This window comes from Patella vulgata, chromosome 7 (assembly GCF_932274485.2).
Source record: "Patella vulgata chromosome 7, xgPatVulg1.2, whole genome shotgun sequence".
In the NCBI taxonomy this organism is placed as follows: domain Eukaryota; kingdom Metazoa; phylum Mollusca; class Gastropoda; family Patellidae; genus Patella; species Patella vulgata.
In genome coordinates, this window is record NC_065885.2 from 50,578,389 (window position 1) to 50,600,004 (window position 21,616).

At 33.8% G+C, this 21,616-nt stretch overlaps 1 protein-coding gene across 1 annotated transcript in view; it reads left to right on the top strand.

Moving 5' to 3' along the window:
- The first annotated feature begins 18,678 nt into the window (after window positions 1-18,678).
- Window positions 18,679-21,616, top strand: part of LOC126826655 (transcription factor GATA-3) — a 29,018-nt gene continuing 26,080 nt past the window's right edge. The window contains exons 1-2 of the mRNA XM_050555634.2: window positions 18,679-18,884; window positions 19,228-19,959. Coding sequence (XP_050411591.1) covers window positions 19,737-19,959 — 223 coding nt within the window. The 5' untranslated portion in view covers window positions 18,679-18,884; window positions 19,228-19,736. The remainder of the gene's footprint in view (window positions 18,885-19,227; window positions 19,960-21,616) is intronic.

Sequence of the window (21,616 nt, forward strand, 5' to 3'; positions counted from 1 at the left end):
GGTCTCTAGACAATTATTGCAATGCTTGAAAACACATTAGAAACTGTCTGGGATAATCCAATGATATGCTTATCTCGTATGTATAAATAGAGCGATCAGAGTTACATTTAAGAATACATACACACACAAGCATTGGTTGTAGCGTTATTATGCACACCTACGTGTTTGAATACAAAACTTAAATTAAGAGTACTTCAAATTAAATGGTACACGGTTCCCCGTCCCCATCATCCCCTCTAACTCTAAGATAACAAATCAAAACATGACTGATCTGTATCTTCATGATTTCTGCTGCCGAAATAGTGTAATATGGTTTATTCAAACAAAAGATACATGAATTGCTTACGGGGCCACGTGAGTATGGCGCTGGTAAACTACACTGTTTGAACCCATCGTTGGCCGATAAAGTTCCTTCGATTGTTCCAGTCTGGTTTCCCGTTCCCACTTGTCAGTGGTGTAGAACGGGGGGTCTGGCAAGAAAAGCAGCCAGCCGTTCCGATGGTACCAAAGCCTAGGTCCGGTGTACACATTGTCGTGCTCCATGGGCACATGAAATTCTAGCAAATTTACAAACGTATAGCAAATTTATACCCGTCTCCATAGCACACTTGACAGTGTGGTTTATGTCCGCGGCATAAAAGTAATTTTATTTCAGAACAAGAGGATTTGACTAAGCTTCAGAATTTGACCGTTTAAAGCGTTACATAAAATGGGCGAACAGATTCTAAAATCGTTCCAATATTTAATTAAAATGGATAAAGGTATGTTTAACTTTGTAAAATAAACGCAACAATATCATGATGTAACCTGCTCTGGTCCTAAATATTTCGGAAATGATCGCCAGATTTCATCAACGGGGTTATGTAAATCATTTCAGAAATCCCTTTCTAGAATGGTATGAGTGGCTTGATAATCGCGATGATCACTTACCACTATAAAATCGGTAAGAATATGAACATGGTTATCCAGACAATTACATAGCATGGAATTTGGGCTCCATGGAAAATAAAATATTTTATTTCTTTAAATAAATAACACGTTGCTTCAGATAGTTACATACGACCGGAATGAAGGATTGTAAGAGTCTTTCGTCCCAAATTAACCAGTTTGGTTCACTGAAATATCTGGAACTACACTTTTAAGCCGAACGCTGAAATACAAACCTCACTCACTGTTGCAATGGCTAAGATAAGGTTTTGAGAATTGGGCAAACATAAGAATGAATATGGAGGTCTAAACAACTACATGTATAAATATCTCTGTAGTAAGATCTGAATTAAATAATACGGAAAATATATCAATAGTCATTTAAAAAAACCCAAAGGAAATTCCCAAAACAAACGAAAAGAGATAAAACAAAATTAGATTTTAAGGAAATAAAATAGAAAAAATAAAATAATAAAAGTGTTGATTTTATTAAATATGATGTGTTGATTTGTCTGTTGAGTGTCTGTCTAGATGGAAAATTGTAAGATTCAAATTACATTGTGTTTTCTTACTTTGTGTTTAAGCCTAATCTAAACTTAATTTATTAAACAAAGATACTTCCGTTTATTATATGGAAAAGAAAATGTAATTATACAGGTATAGATTTTATCCCATCAATAATCGAAAAACATATCTGATCAAACTTAAATAAGTACATGTACTTTGTTAAATATGAAACATACCTGTTTTATATAGGTCTACCGTCTCATAAAAATATCAAAATATCAAAATATACATACAGAAGCCGATGTGAAACATGTACAGCTTTTGATATAAACTGTTAAATATTAAACATCCATTATAAAACATCTATAGACAAATAACATAAATATGAAATATATACATGCGGGTCTTAGTAATACAAATACAATACAAAACATGTTAGCATCTAATACAAAACATGTTAGTATCTAATACAAAGCATTTTGCCATCTAATATAAAACATTTTAGCATCTAATACAAAACATGTTATATATCTAATACAAAGCATTTTACAATCTTTTTTACAAAGCTTTTTATCGTCTAATACAAAACATTTTACCATCTAATACAAAACATAAAACATATTAAGCATTTTACCATCTAATACAAAACATAATAAGCATCTTATAAGTCTAAAAATTAAACAGCGGCATCTTATTTAGAACTGTAACGGTAAAAATAAAAACATACAAAGCATTTAATTTAAACAAACAAAACAAACCATCAACTTTTATGCAGTATTATTATCATTTTAGCTTTTCATTGTCCTGGGGGGTTGGATGGCCGAATGGTTAGCATAAGGCCTGTCATTGAGTCAACTGGGTGGTTTCGAATCCCCGATAGCACGTGACAAGGAGTAGGGTCGCGTGTCCAACTTCGTGGGTTTTCTCCGGGTCCTCCGGTTTCCCCCCACTGCTAAAAGACCCCTATGCGCAAGCGAATTATTGAAATAAAAATTAAAAACAATATTTTAGTCCCGAAATGACATAGTTTGTGTCGAGTGGACGTTAAGCCCCATTTCTCTCTCTCTGTTCATTGTCCTACAGAATCATGGAACAGTGCATAAAAGTACGTAAAGGTTGTTAAGTAAACTAGTGTTACTAAATATGCAAGAAGTGATAACAGATGTTTCAGAAAATATAAACCTCACTGCAAATATCAAATTCATACATGATAATTGCGAATTTTTAAAAAAAGATGATTCTTCTTCTTCTTTTTTAAAATACTCATTTGACGAGTTTCTTCTTTTATTTTTTTAAAAAAAAAAAACCCATTAAGTCTTTCAGTAGAAAATAAGTTAGACTATATTTATTATATCATTTCACATCAAAGATAACATTGGATATTATCTAAATGCCACTCACACAGAATTGTCAATGTTATCTATTTAACTAAAACTTCTACATTAAATGTTTATATACTACGGTTTGACACTTCTTGATACGATTCTTGCTTAAATTGGTTTGCTAACCGACTACTATGGTTAATAGTATTTTAAATGCCAGCAAATTTAGGGTACAATTGTTAATAAATCGGGCTGTTCCCTATTGCGAAAAGTTTCAAGTTGAAGCTCGTTTTGAAACTAATGAAGATACTGCTATACTTGGAGATGAATCTTACAATGCATCTTCTGTTTATCCACAACCCACCCTTTCAAATTAAAATACATTAATTGTTAATTAACCACGATTAGATTTCTTCATTTACGACTTCATAACAATTGCATAAGTATAATTGAAAGGGCTATTGGACTGAAGAAAAACGGCGAGCTGCTCAGAAAAAAAGCCTTTATTCGCGCTAATTCTCTTAAACTAAAGACATTAAAATTATTTGTTTTGCACAGATTGTCCAACGAGGGCGTCAATATTTTATATTCGCCATATTTTAAGGTTTTATAGATTATATCGTATTTATCGTAAACAACTTGTCATCTAGGTCTATATATCTATCAAGCTAGACAGACAACACACTAATTCATTTTTAAAATAAAAAATATGAAGAAATAAAATATCAGACAATCACAGATTTAGTGGCGACTGTAAACAAGATTGCAGGGGTGAACAAGTCTACACAAGATCGGTGTTCGAGGGTATCTGAAACAAGTTTATGATTTTATAAAAATTATAGCGATAGCGCCACACGTTGCCATAAGTTCGGCAATTCATAAAATATGTGTAAGTTAGGCAAAATAATAAATATCACCACATCACCTTCTTTAATACTCTAATAATTATCCACAATAAATTCTCAAAATTATTCCTCTGCGAGAGTAAATCTGAGAGCACCACATTACAAAATCATCACTTTAGCTATGAGTTTGAATATTTCCGAGTTTTCTGCTATGTTTTGAAACATCTGACTTCGAACAGCCTCTATCTACTACTACTAACGCTACATTTGTGAATTCAATTTTGTTCATAAGGCGATAGTTATTCATTATAAGAATTTATTACAGAAAACCTTGATAAGGGTAAGGGGTATCTCGGGCTATATTGTAACAGTAAAGACCATCTTGGAGATAAAGAGACGCAAAGCAACGGGGCAGAGACCGGTAGTAGGCCAGAAGCTAGCAGTGAGCCGAGATAAGACGCGAAGCCGTCGTCTTTATTCCCCTTATCTACTTGGCACACTGCTCGCTCAATTTTCTTTTCTTGTCTTCAAACCCTTTGCCTTGATAAATGATAGAACGAAACGATTCATCAATGAACCAACCACTTGAAGTGTTGTCACATACCGTTTTATGCGAATCAGAAAAAGTTAAATATTCGGATTATAAAACCCCCCCCAAATATTCGCGATTTAAAAAAAACAAACGGAATTTAAAATAAATATTGTGAAGTATCAATATATATGCAAAAATTAATTATTTCTGAATAATTGATTGTATACAGCCTGTATTATTAGTGGTATTGAAAATAAAACTTCGAGCACAGCAGACCATAGAAGACACAGGAGTCGACAAAACAGAATAGACATAATAATCTTTAAAAATCAAAATAGAAAAACTCAAATAACATAATAATCACAGCGGGTGTTCTGAAACCAGGAATAGGCTGTTAAATTTACGATAAGAAAACTAAACCACGGAGGTTTTTTAGACATTTGATGGAGACCTGTAAAGAATCGAGCTATTTAGAATAGGCTTAATACATTCTTCACTTAAAACTCCACCTTTAAAAATCTCGTTCAGTATTCTATGAATGTCAATCGACAACCCACCCAAATCTTATAACTACCCGATATGAGTAATTAAAATCATATCTAAATTAAATTGGCTTCATTTAAAGTAATATAACCAGGCTTTTAACAAAGTGACTCATTTATTGTTTGATAGACGTATAAAATGCCTTAGGCCTATGTTTATTTCCAGCTCAAACATATTTGTATTAATTATGAGTTTTCATCTTGACATTATTTCTCGGTAAATACTTGGTCCAAATAGGGGGCACTTTGTCCAGAGTCTTGATCAAGTCCCATCCGGTTTCTTGTCCCGACATGCTTCTAGCGACCGGCATAGCTTTGAGAGTACAGGGGCGCTTTTGTCGCCAGTGTAAGCGAAAACGAGATAGATTTGCACGTGCAAATAAAGAACGTGTTGATCCGGAAATACGAATGCACGTGGAGTGTTTATCGGGCGTTACGAAGAACAAAGCTAACCCTCTTAGATTAACACACGGTAAAGACGGTTAATCAGCGATAAATCAACAGCGCGTTTTGTTACTCAAAATCAACTTAAACTACGAGATCATGGCAAACTTTTAAATGACAATATCATGATATTTTGATGGACAATTGATAGTTTGCAGTTCGTTGCCTTAACAGAATATGAACCAAGTGAGCAAACAACATGACGTGGTTTCGGGTCATAGTTCACATAATCTATAAAGAGCTCCTACTGTGATAACAAGATTCAAAACTATTGAAATAGGGAGCCTCGATGTGTTTTATCAGTAAGATGAAACATGCACAACAATCCGAAAGAGAAAAAAACAGGACTCGATGGCCTACTTGATCAGAAGTTTCGAAATTGTTTGTATTTCGTTGTGGGAAGCCATGGTGGCTCGATGATTATGTCTCTGGCTCAACGTGATTACCCCTTGTTAGTGGTACATGGCGGAGGAAGGCTCGAAAATCGAAATAAGACTAGGCCATATCCAGGCAAAACTGTCCACATAACACACTATTCCTGTCCCGGTTGGTGCAGAAAATTAAGACTTTAAACCCTATTTCATTTCGATACATGACGGAGGGTCTAGTTGTTCGGATGGTAGGAAAACCCGACGTCCCTTGTATACCATTGCAGCAACATCCCTGCCAGTTGGAAATCGTAATGAGAGTAGACCGTGACAAAATTCACACCTATGCCCCTCTTCATTACCCCGGTTGGTGCAGAAAAGTAAGATCTTAACCCCCAACTAATTTTCTTTATTTCCTTGTGAGATAAGTCCTGGTTGGGGGTAATTCCGAACTCACAAAAGAAATATTATGACAGGAAAACAAATTACCCGTATCCTCATTCTATTTATTTTATATATCACTTTATTTGGAAACGACCAATAATTATTAATCAATCTTTCATTATCTATCAAAAGTTAGGTTTCCGTTATTACGTCGAGGCAATGGAATAAAGCTGATTTAGCCTCGGAAAGAAACAAATAAAAATGGTGATTAGAAATAATTTGAAGTCAAGTGAAATGTGAATTATGTGTTCTAGCAATGGCGTCTATTGCTCTAAACCAATCGTACATATGCCGAAGTATGACATTTTGATTTTCACAATTTTCTATCCTTCTATCTTGACCCAATCTCCTTATTACAGTAGGAGTAATATAAATCCACTAGCGGCAATAGACAGGGAATACATGCATCTTCCAAATTAACCAATTTTGCTGGCTGATAAAGCGATTGAAAGGTTATTGGTTGGCGTACCGGACTGAAATAGAGAGCGATCGTTAGATCAAGGGTGTGCGAACCTAGAATTGGAAATGGGCTAGAAACGATTTGATGAGAAATAGCGTGTCCGTCAACGAAGAGATCGACTAACACTTTCTATGACTTGTAATATCCGTACTGAACGATTTTCAGAAAACGGGAAGATAATTACCATGGCAACTAAGACATGGACAAGATTAATTCTTCTGGTAGAGAAAAGGTTAAGACGGGGAAAATAGTATTGCAAGCCGAGCGTCTGAACGACTTCATTAGAATAAACGAGATGATATTTATGCAGCCCTACTTAATTTTCTTGATACAATCCTTATCTTTTCCAGGCGTGCAACCATTTGCACATAAACAAACATCACGCCTCCATTGTTGTCCGCCACGTGCATCACAATGGCGGAGCACGCGACTCTTCTCCTTCGGTAAATCTGTCTGAAGCGCGCGCAATACAAAATCCCATCATCTTCATGAAGTAAGCGGAAATCGTGTTGATTTGCTCGAATCTGCAAGAATTGAGTTTGTATTCTTATGGGTTTGAGCTACGAGGAGCACTGTCAGATTTAGGCGTTTATTTCTACATTAATCATGACAGACTTTTTGATATGTATAACTCTACAGGAATAACACTCATCTAATAGTCCTAATCATATGCAAAGAATAATAATAGTCCGTCCGAATGTCCTGTTAGTGGGCATAATATAGCTGCTTCACGTGACACAGTCAACAATAAGAGGAAATGCCACATTTCACAGAATGACATTATTAATGTAATTTGTATGAACTGCCATTTCACAGTAATCTGAATCAGGTGCATTGCCAGAATTTTTATAAACAAATTAATGCTGTACTTTACCCAAAATAGTGTAATACTGAACAATGTTGAAGTTTTAAATTTTGGGAATTCATATTACCATGGAAAGTATCATCAGATAATCTATAATAAAGACGATGAATCGTCACAGGTTCCAGCTTTTACACTATGAAGGACTGACTGAAGTGGCTGCAATGGCTTAAACTTAGATATTAATCAACTACGAAATCCACCAAGAAGAAAATATTTGTCTTAAATGTGTTAGTATTTAAAAGGGTTTAAGGAACATCACATTAAATAAGATTATACATCAACAGAAATACCAGTTTAGATGTGCATTCGTTTTTAAAGCAGCATTAACGCTTTGCAAGTCTGCCCGTTGGCAAAGAATAATTTTAGATTTGAGGTGGTTTGTCTTAACAGTTATATCGGGAATATTCCAATAAACTGTACTAAATTTACGAGTCGCACAATGTGTTTAGTGGTTTGAGTGGAGTTTAAGTCTCAAATGGGTCACTGCTTATTTTCTCTGCCATTAGGGGAGTCTAGGATTATTTCGAATCTGACACTATTTAAAAAGATAATCATATTTTTTTCCTCTCGGTGAGATTGCTAATGCTTCTTCAAACTACGTAGTTACAAAATAACTACAATTGAGAACGGTAAGTACCCCCTGAGCTACACGTGTAGGGCTACTATTTTTTTATTTCTTGCTGTTAGACTTGGTATAATTCGGGTCGTACTAAGCCGCTTTGAACTTTTATAGTGTTTCATTTTATATTAAAGAAGCCAGCGACACCAAATCATATATAATTATGAATGTGTAATTGAAGAATTAAGAGGGTAATTTCGATTATCCGCTTTTTTTATCGGATAAGTAAATTTATTTCCTACTATTAGAACTAATATATTAAGCTTGTTATTTCGTAAATAAGCAACCGAAACTATCATATTCACTGGCACAATTCTGAAGCTAAGAAACCTTGATAATTCAAGTTAGAATTAACAGGTAAAGGATCTAAATCTCTTTGCTTCAGATCAAAATTAGTTTGATATGATGTGGTATTTCGATTATTGATGCGATTAGCTCTATATGATTAGATTCTTTTTTTCTCAAAAGGTAAGGCGCTAGACGGCTTGTTTACTAATGTTATTTTAATATTTTTTGGCTTACTAAAAACTGGTTTTGTCTAAAGATCGTCAACACACAGAAGGGGTCAACATAATATAAAGTTCAGTGAAATCGACAGTTTTATTTGTTACCCAAATAGTCGTTTTAATTTAGAAAGAAAAACACCATATAAGTTTGGAATAGTTCTTGTGGTCGGCATTGCAGGGAATGTCGTCAAGGAGTATTATGCGTCATAGAATGAGAACGATATCGGTCATTACGTACAGGTAGATGAAGCCTAATAATCGAAGCCAACACCGACTGTAGGCGAATAGCCAGCTGCAGTCCTCTACAACATTCTGTGAATTCTCAGATAAATGAACCAGTGAGGTTCAAAGGGTAAGCATAAGCTGTCCGTTGCACGACACCTGTCACTACAGATAGCTGAACACACATATTATGATAGGTTGTTATAGGAGAGAAACTACGGTTTTGGGGGACTCCAATGTGCTATATTATTTCAATAATTTACAGAGGGAAACCAGAGTACCCCGAGAAACACGTGGTGGAGTGAAAACCACGCCATTTGACACAATTACAGACCTTTTGATCTAACGAGCACGCGTTAACCACTTGACCACCCAATCTCGATTGTTAGTATTGCACTTTTGAGACTATGGAATGGAAATTTGGTACAAATGTGGTGCTAGGAAAATAACGCAAAAAAAACAGACAAAGATCAGCTACAAGAAATTTGAAGACGCGTATGTTGTGTATGAGAATTACTTTTAGTAGCATGTTCTGTTGTAGAAATTAATAAGCCCACTCCAATGTTTATTCCAGTATACGTTATCGGGTTACTCATGGGTCCTATGATGCAGTTTTCTAAGCTAATCCGTGCCGTAGTCTCAATGTGAATTGCCGACCGACTTCAATGCCGAAAGATTGTTTTTATTCGGAGGGCAACCTTAAATCGTATGTTATAAGAAAAGATTTTGAAAGTCTTTTAAGATATCATCGTATAGGAAATTGAGTATTAAATCGCATTAATACAAATATTTATATATTTTATAAGATGTAAGATATTTAGCTGGCTGTTTGACGGACAGCTGATATTGGATATGATTTAACCTTCTAAAACAAATAACAAGACCTGTTAAAATATTATTACTAGTTTGACCTTTTTTATATAAATCAGATCTAAATGATATAATTGTTAACCAAAACATAACCCCAAGGCTCAACCCTTGCCTTAAATTTTTTTAAAATGGTAATATCATACATGACATGGTTGTGGTGACTGTGTAAAACGCTTCATTCCATTTTCTGAATTCCATCTAAAGATTTATGTACGTGTATCGGGAACGACGAGACGACCATTCTTGCCAGTCCCAAGGGGGCAACCATTGAGAGTATAGGTGGAAACCAACCTTGGAAAACTGAGAAGGAGATTTTCTGCTTCACGCCCCAATTTGAAGTCTCCACGTACGACAACTGCAAGTCTTAAATTCTGGTACACAGATTGCTGGATATGATTTATCGCTTTGGGATTTCCACTCTTCCAATGTTTTTACTTACACGATGGCTTCCACTTGTTTATGTCATATTTCGTCTGAAAAGTAGTCCTGAAATATAACCTAGTTTGTTCTGATGGACGTTATAACCCTATCTGTCTTTCCCTTGTCTTGCAGTGGTAGATTTGGTCTTAATTTATTCTATTCAAAATCGTAATTTAATTTAACGTTAGAATGGAGGCAAACTATTAATATATTGCGTGGTTGGGGAGAGGTGGGGAAGGGCGGTGGGGCTTCTAATTAATTAATTACGTACAGCAATTTGAAATCTTGTGACGTCTCGACTTGGCTTTCAATCAGTATTGTGGAAATGCATACAGTGACCCACTATGGACAATACAGATTTTGCAACTCATGATAAATATAATGGGATTTTGCAAATGAAGCAATATCATGCAGCCTACAATTACTCCGCATAAGACCATGCTGTTGTACACCCTTGTCTAATGATACATGTATATGAATACCATCATATCGACAGAAAAAAAGGAACACACATAAATTAACAATCAATGGGATAAAACTTGAACAGTTGTGATTTTGTTTCGTTTCGTCAAAACATTCAAGTTTGATATCAACACGAAATAAATCATGGCTGCTGATAAAAAAGTTGGTTGGTAAGCAGACAGTTTGGGGTTTTACAGCTTGTTAATGTGTAATTAGTGAGTCAGTACCCGCATTCTATATCTCACCCCGGGCACAACTACTCGTCATAAACCACGAGGATACGTAAGTACCCGTATTGACTCGCCGCCAATCCATCCATTATTGTTTCAATAGTTCAAGGATTAAAATAAATCTTAAAGGCGTAAAATATCTTAAGAGTTGTGACTTAAAGACGTTGACAAGACATTTTGTTAAAATAGTATTGAACGTTTCCTAGTCTATTGTCTATAAGCACGACTCATGGTTAGTTATATTATATGGATTTCTAACAATATCCATATCGAACGAGAAAGAACTTCGGATGTGAAAATTCGAACACCTCGTATTCCCATTCGCATTTCATCTAAAATGTCCAAATTCCATACACGATAGAGTATTGAGTCTTTCGAAAATTTTGATTTTCATGTTTACAACCCTCCACTAATTGTGAATGAACGCAGATGCAGTGTAATGTACATCACATAAATGAACAAATGTAATGTACATTACATAGATGAAGTTGCATGGATTGACTAATATGATTGTGGTGGTTTTGATTGTCGACCTATTGGTGACTGGCGTTTCATAGGCTGTGGGGTAATAGGTCATATTCTCAGTAAAGACGGTGTATTGCTAGAAATACAATATAATCCTTAAAATAATGTGTACAGCTGTACTTTTGCGCTTGTTGCGGTTTCTGGGAATGGACAGCAACGACATTTACAAAGTTTTAGTACCTTACATTTTAAATTATCCATTCTGTGTTAATCGAGTCAATACCGATCTACACATTAAAAAGATCACCATTTGTGAAGAATTGATTTACAAACAGATAAGGGAAATAACTCTTCCTTACTTGCATTTAAACATTCAATCAACGAGTAACTAACTAACTAAATAATAAACATATATAATGACATACTTGTTAATAAGAGTAAAAACCTTGTTAGCCGTGAACATATTATATGTATATGTCTTTTACATGTTTAATATTTATGTACGATCTGTCAAAAGTATTTTCCAGTAGTCAGACACCAACCCCTTCTCTCGTTGTCTAAAATTGTCAAACTTTGGTATTATTTCAGGAGTTTGTATATTCAACGGTTAAAATTAAATTTTAACATAACAGTTCGGTAGACATCGCTAAATATAATATTTTTGTGACGATAATGTTTTTTTTATAATCAAAACATCCAGGCTAATATTTGTAGTTATTTGTTTTCTCAGCATGGTAAATCACAACCGTTCTTGAAATAAAAAGCTACTTTCATTACAAGGAGGTGTCGACTACATTACACATTAAGTGCTGGGACTGCAGGATAAAAATCAACCCAGATCGTAAAAGTTTTATACTGATCCGAGGATTAACAAACAATTAGATTAATCACCAGGATTTGCGTATTAAATATCGGTATCTATGATTACCTACCTAGAATTGTTTTATTAATATATTCGTGCTTAACTATCTTCGAATTTTAACGGAAGGTTTGTTGATAATTTGATAGCCTTGGGTATTATTGTCACCAGATGAAATAATAAAGATGGATATTCGGAGATTTTCTCGACTTTTGAATTTGTATATTATTTAGTGACAATTATCGCTAAGTTAACCATCCTCACTCAATATAACCATTTTAAAGTGAAAAACCTCGTGGGAGCTCAAAATAATCTAACATTAAACAATTGTTAATGATTTGTAGTTTATCTCAACAGTGAAACTTTTTGGTTGAAATTATGTTAATGGCAATAATTATTACTATTATTCAGACAAATTTATCTAAGTTACTGATCATAAAGTTCCCAATTTACGCCTCTAGCAAAATTAATACAAGCGTCTGCTTCCAATTTATGCACACCGGAGACAATGTAGTGCTTTTACGTGTTTTTAGTTTTTGACCAGAATAGTTTGCTGGTTTCATGTATATGAAGATAATTAGGTAATGAAAGCGGTTAAAGGGTTAGGCGGTGCTACTCCTCCCCTAATTGTTTGATTCTCAAGAGAATTCGACCTCAGGCATCGTTACATGATTTCTCTTATAGCTTCTTTTTATCCCCCCTCCCCCTTTCGTCTTTCTTGGATTGTCTTGATGTTTGCGTTTAGATTTAATACTGGTGGTTTGACTCGGTACCCGGTTTGGGTCGGTTCGAGTGAAAGCGCATCATGTACACATCTATTGCGTGTCAGTTTTCTCTTGGAATCTTATTTATGTAACAGCTGAGAATTGATTTATCACGTTGTTTCATTATGTATTTCATTGTCATCCCGTGTATTATTAGTATATTTTTTTGTTGGTGTATTTCCTCTTTATTTACATGTTTTTTCTTGTTTACTGGTTATTATAGGTTTTACTTATATTGAGTACCATATGTTGTTTAGCTATCTTTTAACTTCCAAAAATGCCATGTCGTGGGTCGCATAAAGTAAAAATAGTAAACCGGACGGAGTCGAATCCCGACAGTGGGTTATTGGATGTATTTTATAATTGGAAAATGATAGAGAAATTTTGGCAACAGATTTATAATATTCGGGTGACTAAGGGTGGCGTTGATCTCGTTGTGTTTATATATACTGTATATGTCTTTAACCGCGCGAGGCTAGATATAAATAAGCTGGCTTTATTTATGATAACTCCATTTAATATTCCATAATAAGTCTTTGTTTTAAAACTCAATGATCGACGTATTCGCGGAGAAAAATAAACGAAGACGTCTGTTGGGGGGAATTGCCGCCTTTTGTTGTTATCTTGCATATTATATTCGGCGCAAAGATGGTGGAAAAAACTTTTACTAATTTTTTTCAACGATAAATATATAGACGATAAGACTTTAAGAGGAATTTCTATTTGTTTAAAATGATTTGACGTCTGAAAGTAAATTATGAGATAGATTCCTAGGGAGCACTGGGTTGACGCCCACATGGTCGACCATCATTTTTTATTCTATATATTTATTTCTCTTATCACAGGAATAAATTAGAAGTCGGATTCTGTCCACACAATCCAAATATATAAACATATCACTGAATGTTAGTTAAGATAAAATGTTCCAAACTCTTAAACAGTGGTGTATTTTGTACGAGCTTTTGGTTTATACTAAACAAACGGAGAAAAAATAACAAATATTTACCATTCTTAACAAATTTCTCATGATGTTCGTGTCAAACATCGACTCTACTGTCTATTTAGCCGCTCAAGTCATACATATTAAATTACATGCTGAACAAACGAAAATATATAAACTGTTAAAGAGTGAAAAGGCTTTTTCTCTTATTTTCTTTTATTTAAATTTTAAAAAAAAAGTTTTAGCTCTTGGTTTTATCCAAAATTGAAAAAAAAACAAAAACATTTATCAGACTTTGGGAGTTATTGCACGTTAGCACCAAATCAAAATTTTGTAATTATCTTAATGACTTTGCATCTCCAAGGGCGCATCTTCTGTCGGTGATATCAGAATTCAAAATATACTCTCGTCAACAAAGACTCATAGTGGGTCTAAATATAAATATTGGTGAGATAACTCAGCTATTTATCATAGCTAACTTATATTGGAATCTGTAACTAATGTTAAAAACAGCGAGATGTTTATATATACCGGTAACATATATTGCATAATAAATAAATATACTGCATAATAAATATGTATTTATCTATGGTAATTTGTTATATTATGTTTACTAATAGAAATTAGGAAAAATAAATGTCTAGATATTCGTTTCGACCCATCTCTGTTTTGTTAACTTTATAATGTCCAGTCCAATCCCGGGTTTGTTCGTGATAAGGAGTCTGATCACTTTTCCAGCCCACTTTTAAAGTCCCACGTGCGCAAGTGAATTATTAAAATGAAATAATATGGTGCGTATATATTAGTCCCGAAATGACTTGGTTCAGATCTATCTTACTGTATTGACAGTGGACGAACTTGTTCACCTTAATCCCCTTTTAGGTACGATATTATAACAAGATTAGTTTTATCCACATCAAATCAAAAATCATGGGTAAAAATCTCTTAAAATCCAATTATAAATGCCTATTGTTGTCGTAAACTATTGCACCATCTTGTACCGTGCACCAATATATATGACGATAATATGCATGTATATTTTTCTAATTTCTTTTGAAAATGCACCCATGGGAATGAACTCGTTATTGCCCCTCTTTAGAGACGGTAGAACATCAAAAGAAGTAAAAAGGCGAAAAAGGTGTTGGTTAATTACGCCGAATGGTTATTTTTTACAGCCATGGTGAGATTTGATAATCTCTTGTTAGAGGAGTGCTCGTTTAATTAGGAGTCTGGATTAAGTTATTGTCTTAACGCCTCTGGATAAACACGGCTTTAGGCGGAAATTACCGTAAAGTTCTTTGACGGAAACATTTTCAGTACTGATTCGCGGTTGATAACTTTTTGGGTGATCGTTAGTCCACGTATCATTTTGATATTCATGATTACACAATACAATTGTTTTTAGATATTTTTTGATAAACATATTTCTAAACGGACATCTATGACTTAATATTATGTAATTCACAAAAAGTCCAACTATCCTATAAACATCCCAGTTTTATCCAGAAAAACAAATGCCTTCAAATTTTCTATTCTATGTCAATAAATAAAATATATCTATTAGTAAAAACAAATGCCTTCAAATTTTCTATTTTATGTCAATAAATAAAATATATCTATTAGTAGAAACAAATGCATTACATAATATTAATGGGGCATTGGGTAACATTAGATAAAGGCCCGGACGCTTTTCGCTATAATAGTTAAAAAATAGATAATGAAAACAGAATATGTTGAAAATTTCAGCTAAATTGCTTCATTCTGAACCAAGATATCCACTATTCAATTTTAGGCCAGTCTCGATCATCATTACTAACGTTGGCAAGATAATAAACAAAGTCTAGTATATCCATTTCGACGTAAAATTATCACAAAATATATTCAAATCCACTAAATATCGCAGGCTAACGATGGTATCGAGAGTTTATTATGGTCTGGATAAGTTAATTAATGTCTAATTAATAATTTAGATAACATTTCAGGCCTAAAGAAAGACCTGCAATAGGCAGATTTAGCTCTTGCATAATGTATGTTTAAGTAATTCTCAAACAAAGACAAAAACAAGTAAGTATCTAAGAAAAACAAAAGTCTTTATACTTTATGACATAATTAAAGCCACCAACAAAAAAAAAAACCCTATTTGACAGGATCAGTGACGCTCTGTGTTGCTGAGGAAGAGTTTCTGGAATCTGAAGAAAAGAAAGTGAAATACGGGGTTCTTTATTTGATAAAATCTGCCTTTAGTAATTTGCCTAGGACACCTCTCATAGTATATTCTTCATAACTGCTAGGGCCGTGTATCCTCAACTTTATTCAAAGTAATAATACAAACTAAATGAATGGTAAAGGCGGTAGAGTACATTTTAATGCCTCCAAAACAGTAATAAAAACACCAAAAACACAGTTCAAAATAATTTCTTTGGATACAGTTAATAAATTTTAACGCGAGTCATTATTCAAAAGAATGCCAGAACGTCAAGTCATCAACATCGATTATACAATTAGTGAATAATCATCGACTATGTAATTTACAAAACTCATCAAATAAACACTTTACTGATATCCATCTTATACACAGAACTTCTGGCACCAAACGTGTCCATCAAATTCATGTTTAGACCCAAATTACATAAACTCACGCGGTTATACTCATTTCTCTTCAAGTCGAATACACATGGTTATCTAAATGGTGTGAAAATACACATTCCGAAAAGTAGGAACTGAAGCGGTGAATTCAAATTACTACTTTCGATATATTTCATATGCCTACATCCGAAATATATTCTTTCAACGTTTCGATGTATTTCCAATTCACCCAATCAAAAAAAAAAGTCAATTTCAGATATCAAAATATTTCTTACGGAAAACTGTTTCGCACATAACGCCTATAATATAAAAGTTCAACAAAAGATAAATATTAGGTCTTCTATTAGAATATTGTTAGCTATGTGAAATCCTCAAATGAAAAGTGGTATCAGATGTTCTATTAAAATGTCGATAATGAATTAAATGTGAAAATGACAAAAAAATATGAAACAATCTGCAGTTATTCAATAATTCGAATTGGGTAAACATTTAAACCAGATAGGACCACCACAACTGAATCTGTATATAATAACATTCTTGGGGAGCAGTAGGAAATTTAATAAAAAAATATGCCGTGAGGATCTAAAAGGGGGGAGTGGGTCAAAACACGTAAATTCGAAGTAGAATTATGGTTAGGTCGATTTCCTAAATAGAAATACTATCTATATTGAAGCGGCCAACCCTGGAATAGGGATGTGTTACGCTAACAAAGTGTTCCAGAAAGGGAAGTTAGAAGCATGTTCCGCCTCGTTTACGAAAAAGGGAACTGCTGGGCGTATCATACTCTGTTGACTGTCACCATTTAGGTTGACTTTGAAAACGTTCTAGTCGAGAAGTTATAAGCACCGTGAGAACAATATATTTCACAAAAGTTGTTTGATTTGGAGGAGTTCAAGATCCAGTATTTAAATATTATATTTGATGACATATTTTCTTCGTCTCTGTTAAATCAAAAGGTAATTCCCCGCGTTCTATATTTATCATGTCAATATTCTTGATTCGCAGACGAAATAAATACGTACAAATAATATGCAGAGAACTCATATTTTGGTTCGACCCCCCCCCCCCCCCCCCCCCAAAAAAAATAAAATATATTATATTTGTGTAATTCATTATTTTCGTATTTGATCGGAATCTTGACAAAAAAAATAAGTGTAACCTACAGGGAGGCGCCATGTCTTCTTCTTTTTTTTTATTGTGGTAACGTTTTGTACTGAAAGTCTTTTCTTTTGATGTTTTTGTTCAGAAATATTTACATATTATAAATATCAATAGAGGTAGGGCAGAGTTTTATAGACCTAGATCATTTTCTTCACGGGAGGGTGTTAAAAAAGAATTGAGCTAAAGATACTAGATGTGAAAGATAACCACCTTGAAGTAAGACGTTTAAATTTTGCAAGCTAGCGTAGAAGTTGCTCCAAAGTTTTAATGAAGATTATGAAGAGATAGCTGACTCTCTATTAAATTTTATTTCATATATGTAAAAGCTATCATTGGACATATTCGACTCAATAAAACGAAAATATATTGTTTAAACTTTTGCAACAGCAATTAGAAATTGGAACTGGGTCTTTAGTTGTTCTAAATGATTTGAAGATATCTGGAACAAAATCAAAGCCACCTTTTAGATAACGGATAAACTTGGTAATCCTAAATCCTAGAGTTAAAGATCTGATATTCAGTTTTGATTACCAAATAAACTTATCAGAAATCAACAACAATTTATTTATCTATCATATGCTATATCAGAGCATCTTAAAATTATATCCGTGTTTTCGCAGTATTAGTCCAATATTTGTTACTACAACTTATTTTATCTAGAACAAATCGAATTAGGTGCCTAACTTGCAAGTCTATTTTACTGATGGCGGCAGCCAAAAGTCTGTTTTGATTTTCTTTTGATATATCTACTTGAAAAGTGTGTGGTGTATATCGTTTATGATAAGTAGGTATTTTTCCCTTTCTTGATGTTCATAAGACAAGTTAACAACGCTAAGTAAATATGCTTTTGTCATGGTCCACGGTATATTTGTGCTCGATAGCTTTTTCTTTTTATGTTCCTATCGGCGAGAGCACGACCCCTCTCGTCATAAGTACAAAAGCGAGCAGACAGCCCGCTCGCTTCACTGCACGTAAATAATACCGCTTTTCAAATCATGCAGAACGATAAACTGTAGGAAGGATTTACCAAACACTTTAAAACGATTGGTTCATTTATTCAATTTTGACATCCAATAAATCCCGCCCGTGTGAAGTCCATCAACCAATCATTACAGACTGAAGAACAATTATTCCAAGCACCGAAGTCAGTATAGCAGCAGCTCCGTATTGTTATTTTAGCCCCACCGATATGATTGACAGCCGGGCTATTGTTGAATCGTCTGGTGTATAATATTAGACCAATCAGGAGACAGATCGCTGGGTAATGTGCACCCTGGTAATCTGCACCATGATTGGTCATTAATACTTTTGTCGCGTCATAGGTGTCTGGTAAAGCTAGCCCACTGGCGCCACGGAAAATAGGAATGTGGCGAAAAGACAACCGTAACAAACGCATGCTTGTTTAGTATGTACACTTGGTATTCAACAGTTAACAGTTCTCTCCTAACACTCAGCATTACAATCGACTTTTGTGTACATTTGGAATAATTTGAACGTTGTTGATCTTACATTGTTTTAAAGAAGGTTTGTTTTATTTATTTCATTTTATCACCTTAGATTATTGATGTAAACTTACGGCACGTGGTACTAATCCTGTTTTCTACACCTTCTAATGTCTGATAAATTATCAAAACACTCTATTATATTTAGTTTTATCAATTTGCAAATAAGTATTCTTCACTCATTTGTTTCTGTAGATAAGATGGGTGAAAAGCTTTTTATTAAACTAGATTGATAAGGTTGTTTTCTCCTATCAAGTCAATCATTTGATTCAATGTGGCTTAGCGGGAGATAAATTGATTGGGGGAGGGGCTTCGTATATTAGACAAGTCAAGTGAAATTGACGAGTGGTGCTGATATATTTCAGATAACCAGCTATCCTCATCCATAGACCAGATTATCTTCATCAGCAAACCACACAACACACCGATCTACTTAAGTCAGATAATACATTTCAACTACTGTTATCAGACGTAAGAAATTTTTGGGCTACTTGATGTAAGATTTGCTAGTGCCATCCAGTTTATCTTTTTACTCGATGGTGTTGTGCTACCAGAAACAACTGATCCTTCTATTTAGTGGATGCTGCAATAACAACTACTATTACTGGTGATGCTGTGTACTACAACTACTACTACAGATATGATTATGGTCATTAATCATTAACTATTTACCTAACCGATGTTAGTGACCTTTTACATAAGACTTATGTTTTCATATTTACAGTGAATCAAGATTGTTCTGTTTATGAAAATAGATTGATACATTAATTACTGTGTTTGCGTAAAGATCTTCTCGTCGAGAGACAGATCAAACGGAGTTTCCTGAAGTAGAAATTATTTTAACTTGTGACATTCGCATCTTCAAGAATTAAATATGGAATTACCTGCGGAGCAACAACATGGCGGCGCATGGCTCCGTCCCGACCCTTCCAGATTGGGCAATGGCTTTGACTCCGCTACACCGGGGATGCTGCCCTCTGAAGACATTAGTGACATGTTTTTTCCTCATAGTTTGGACAGTAATACAAGTCATATGAATCCAGCCAGTTATTATTCATCTCAGAGTCGAGCTATGCACAGTTATAGAGGTTCTCATGGTATGTATATATCAACAGTATTCATATATATTTTACTTATCATTTAATTGCATTATATATATATATGTATATATATTTTATTAAACAATTAGTTAAGATAATAACATAACAGATACAATGCATAATATTATATTTTTTGAATATTCAGTTCCTGAATCATTTAATGAATGTGTAATTATCATAAAATTATCAGCGCGTCGCATTTGGAAGTGAGAAATTGCATGAGTTAATATATATAAGACCATGATAGTAATACTCATAGTTAATACTGCTTCTTTTGCAAAACGAGACAACAAAGTTATTATAAAATATAAATGATAAGAGCTTTAACTTTATAGTAAATCATCGACTCGGCATGATGTAATATCAATACTCTGCTTTCACAAACAATCCGACGGGATTACCTCATTATTTTCAACGTTATTACAAATTTATAGAGCTGCATTCATTACAAAATAGCACATTAACAAAAATAAAAAAATATAAGTAAGCAAAATGTTGAATTATGATTCCGTTAACATCGCTTCAAAAATTTAATTTTTCATATTTTATCTTCACCCATTTTCTGCCATATTTGTATAAAAAAAATATTGCAGCGTTTTATCATACATTACATGTAGTTGTTAATACATGTTCAGTCAGTGACTATATCAAGAAATCGCTCACGTTAACTACAAGCAATTGTTGTGACTTATTATATATTCTCTTTTATCTATTACACTGTTATAGGCAGGAGGAAATTATCGAACAATTGATGCTGTATAGAATTTAAAGTAATATTAACCCGTAGAGAAATTATATCATAATAAATATTATATTTCTAGCTATGAATAGATCGGGAGATATATTATTCTATTTGAAAATAGGTCAGAATAAAATCCGGATGATACACCATTATATAAATTGTGTCATCTATAATGAAATATAATAGGCCTAGGTTATTAAATAGTAAGAAATGTGTAAAATCCGGTTATTTATTGTTAATGATGTACACAGAAATTCGCATATACAAAGGCCGCTTGTTAAAATGTTAACCCGAAACGTTGTTATACCGCGCGTTCTTCGCGAGATGGTTAATTGGATCTCACTACCTCTAAGTGTTTTAATTGCTAGTGTGTGTATAATTTACACTTTTTAATTTTACGACTGTGTATAATTCAAATAAAATCCGCGTCTTAATTTTACGAGCTCGTTTAAACGTTTAAATCTTATTTAGTTTGACTATATACACATTTGAACTTTTGAAGCAGTTATTATATATATGTGCATGAAGTACATTACATCCTTCTAACATTCCCGGCTTTTATAAAATCATAACCCACATTGTGCAATTCGCCGTGAATGGAAATATATATAGTCAGTTTCTGAGAACAGGCATGTTGGCCTAATTTCTGGAAGATAATGAACAATTTAACGAGACGAACATTTCTTAATAAACACGGTTTTGGATTTCATGTATGTCGCCCTTGTGGAGACTATAACAATTTATTTCCGACCGGATTCAACAATTGACGTCGGTATGTAGGCATTGAAAACGCTAAATGTAAATAAATACATCTGAATTATATTCCCTTGAAATCTTCACACACAAAAAAAATCTGGTGTAGATTTAATAATGTATGTGTATGCACCTCTTTGACAATTAAATGTTAAATAA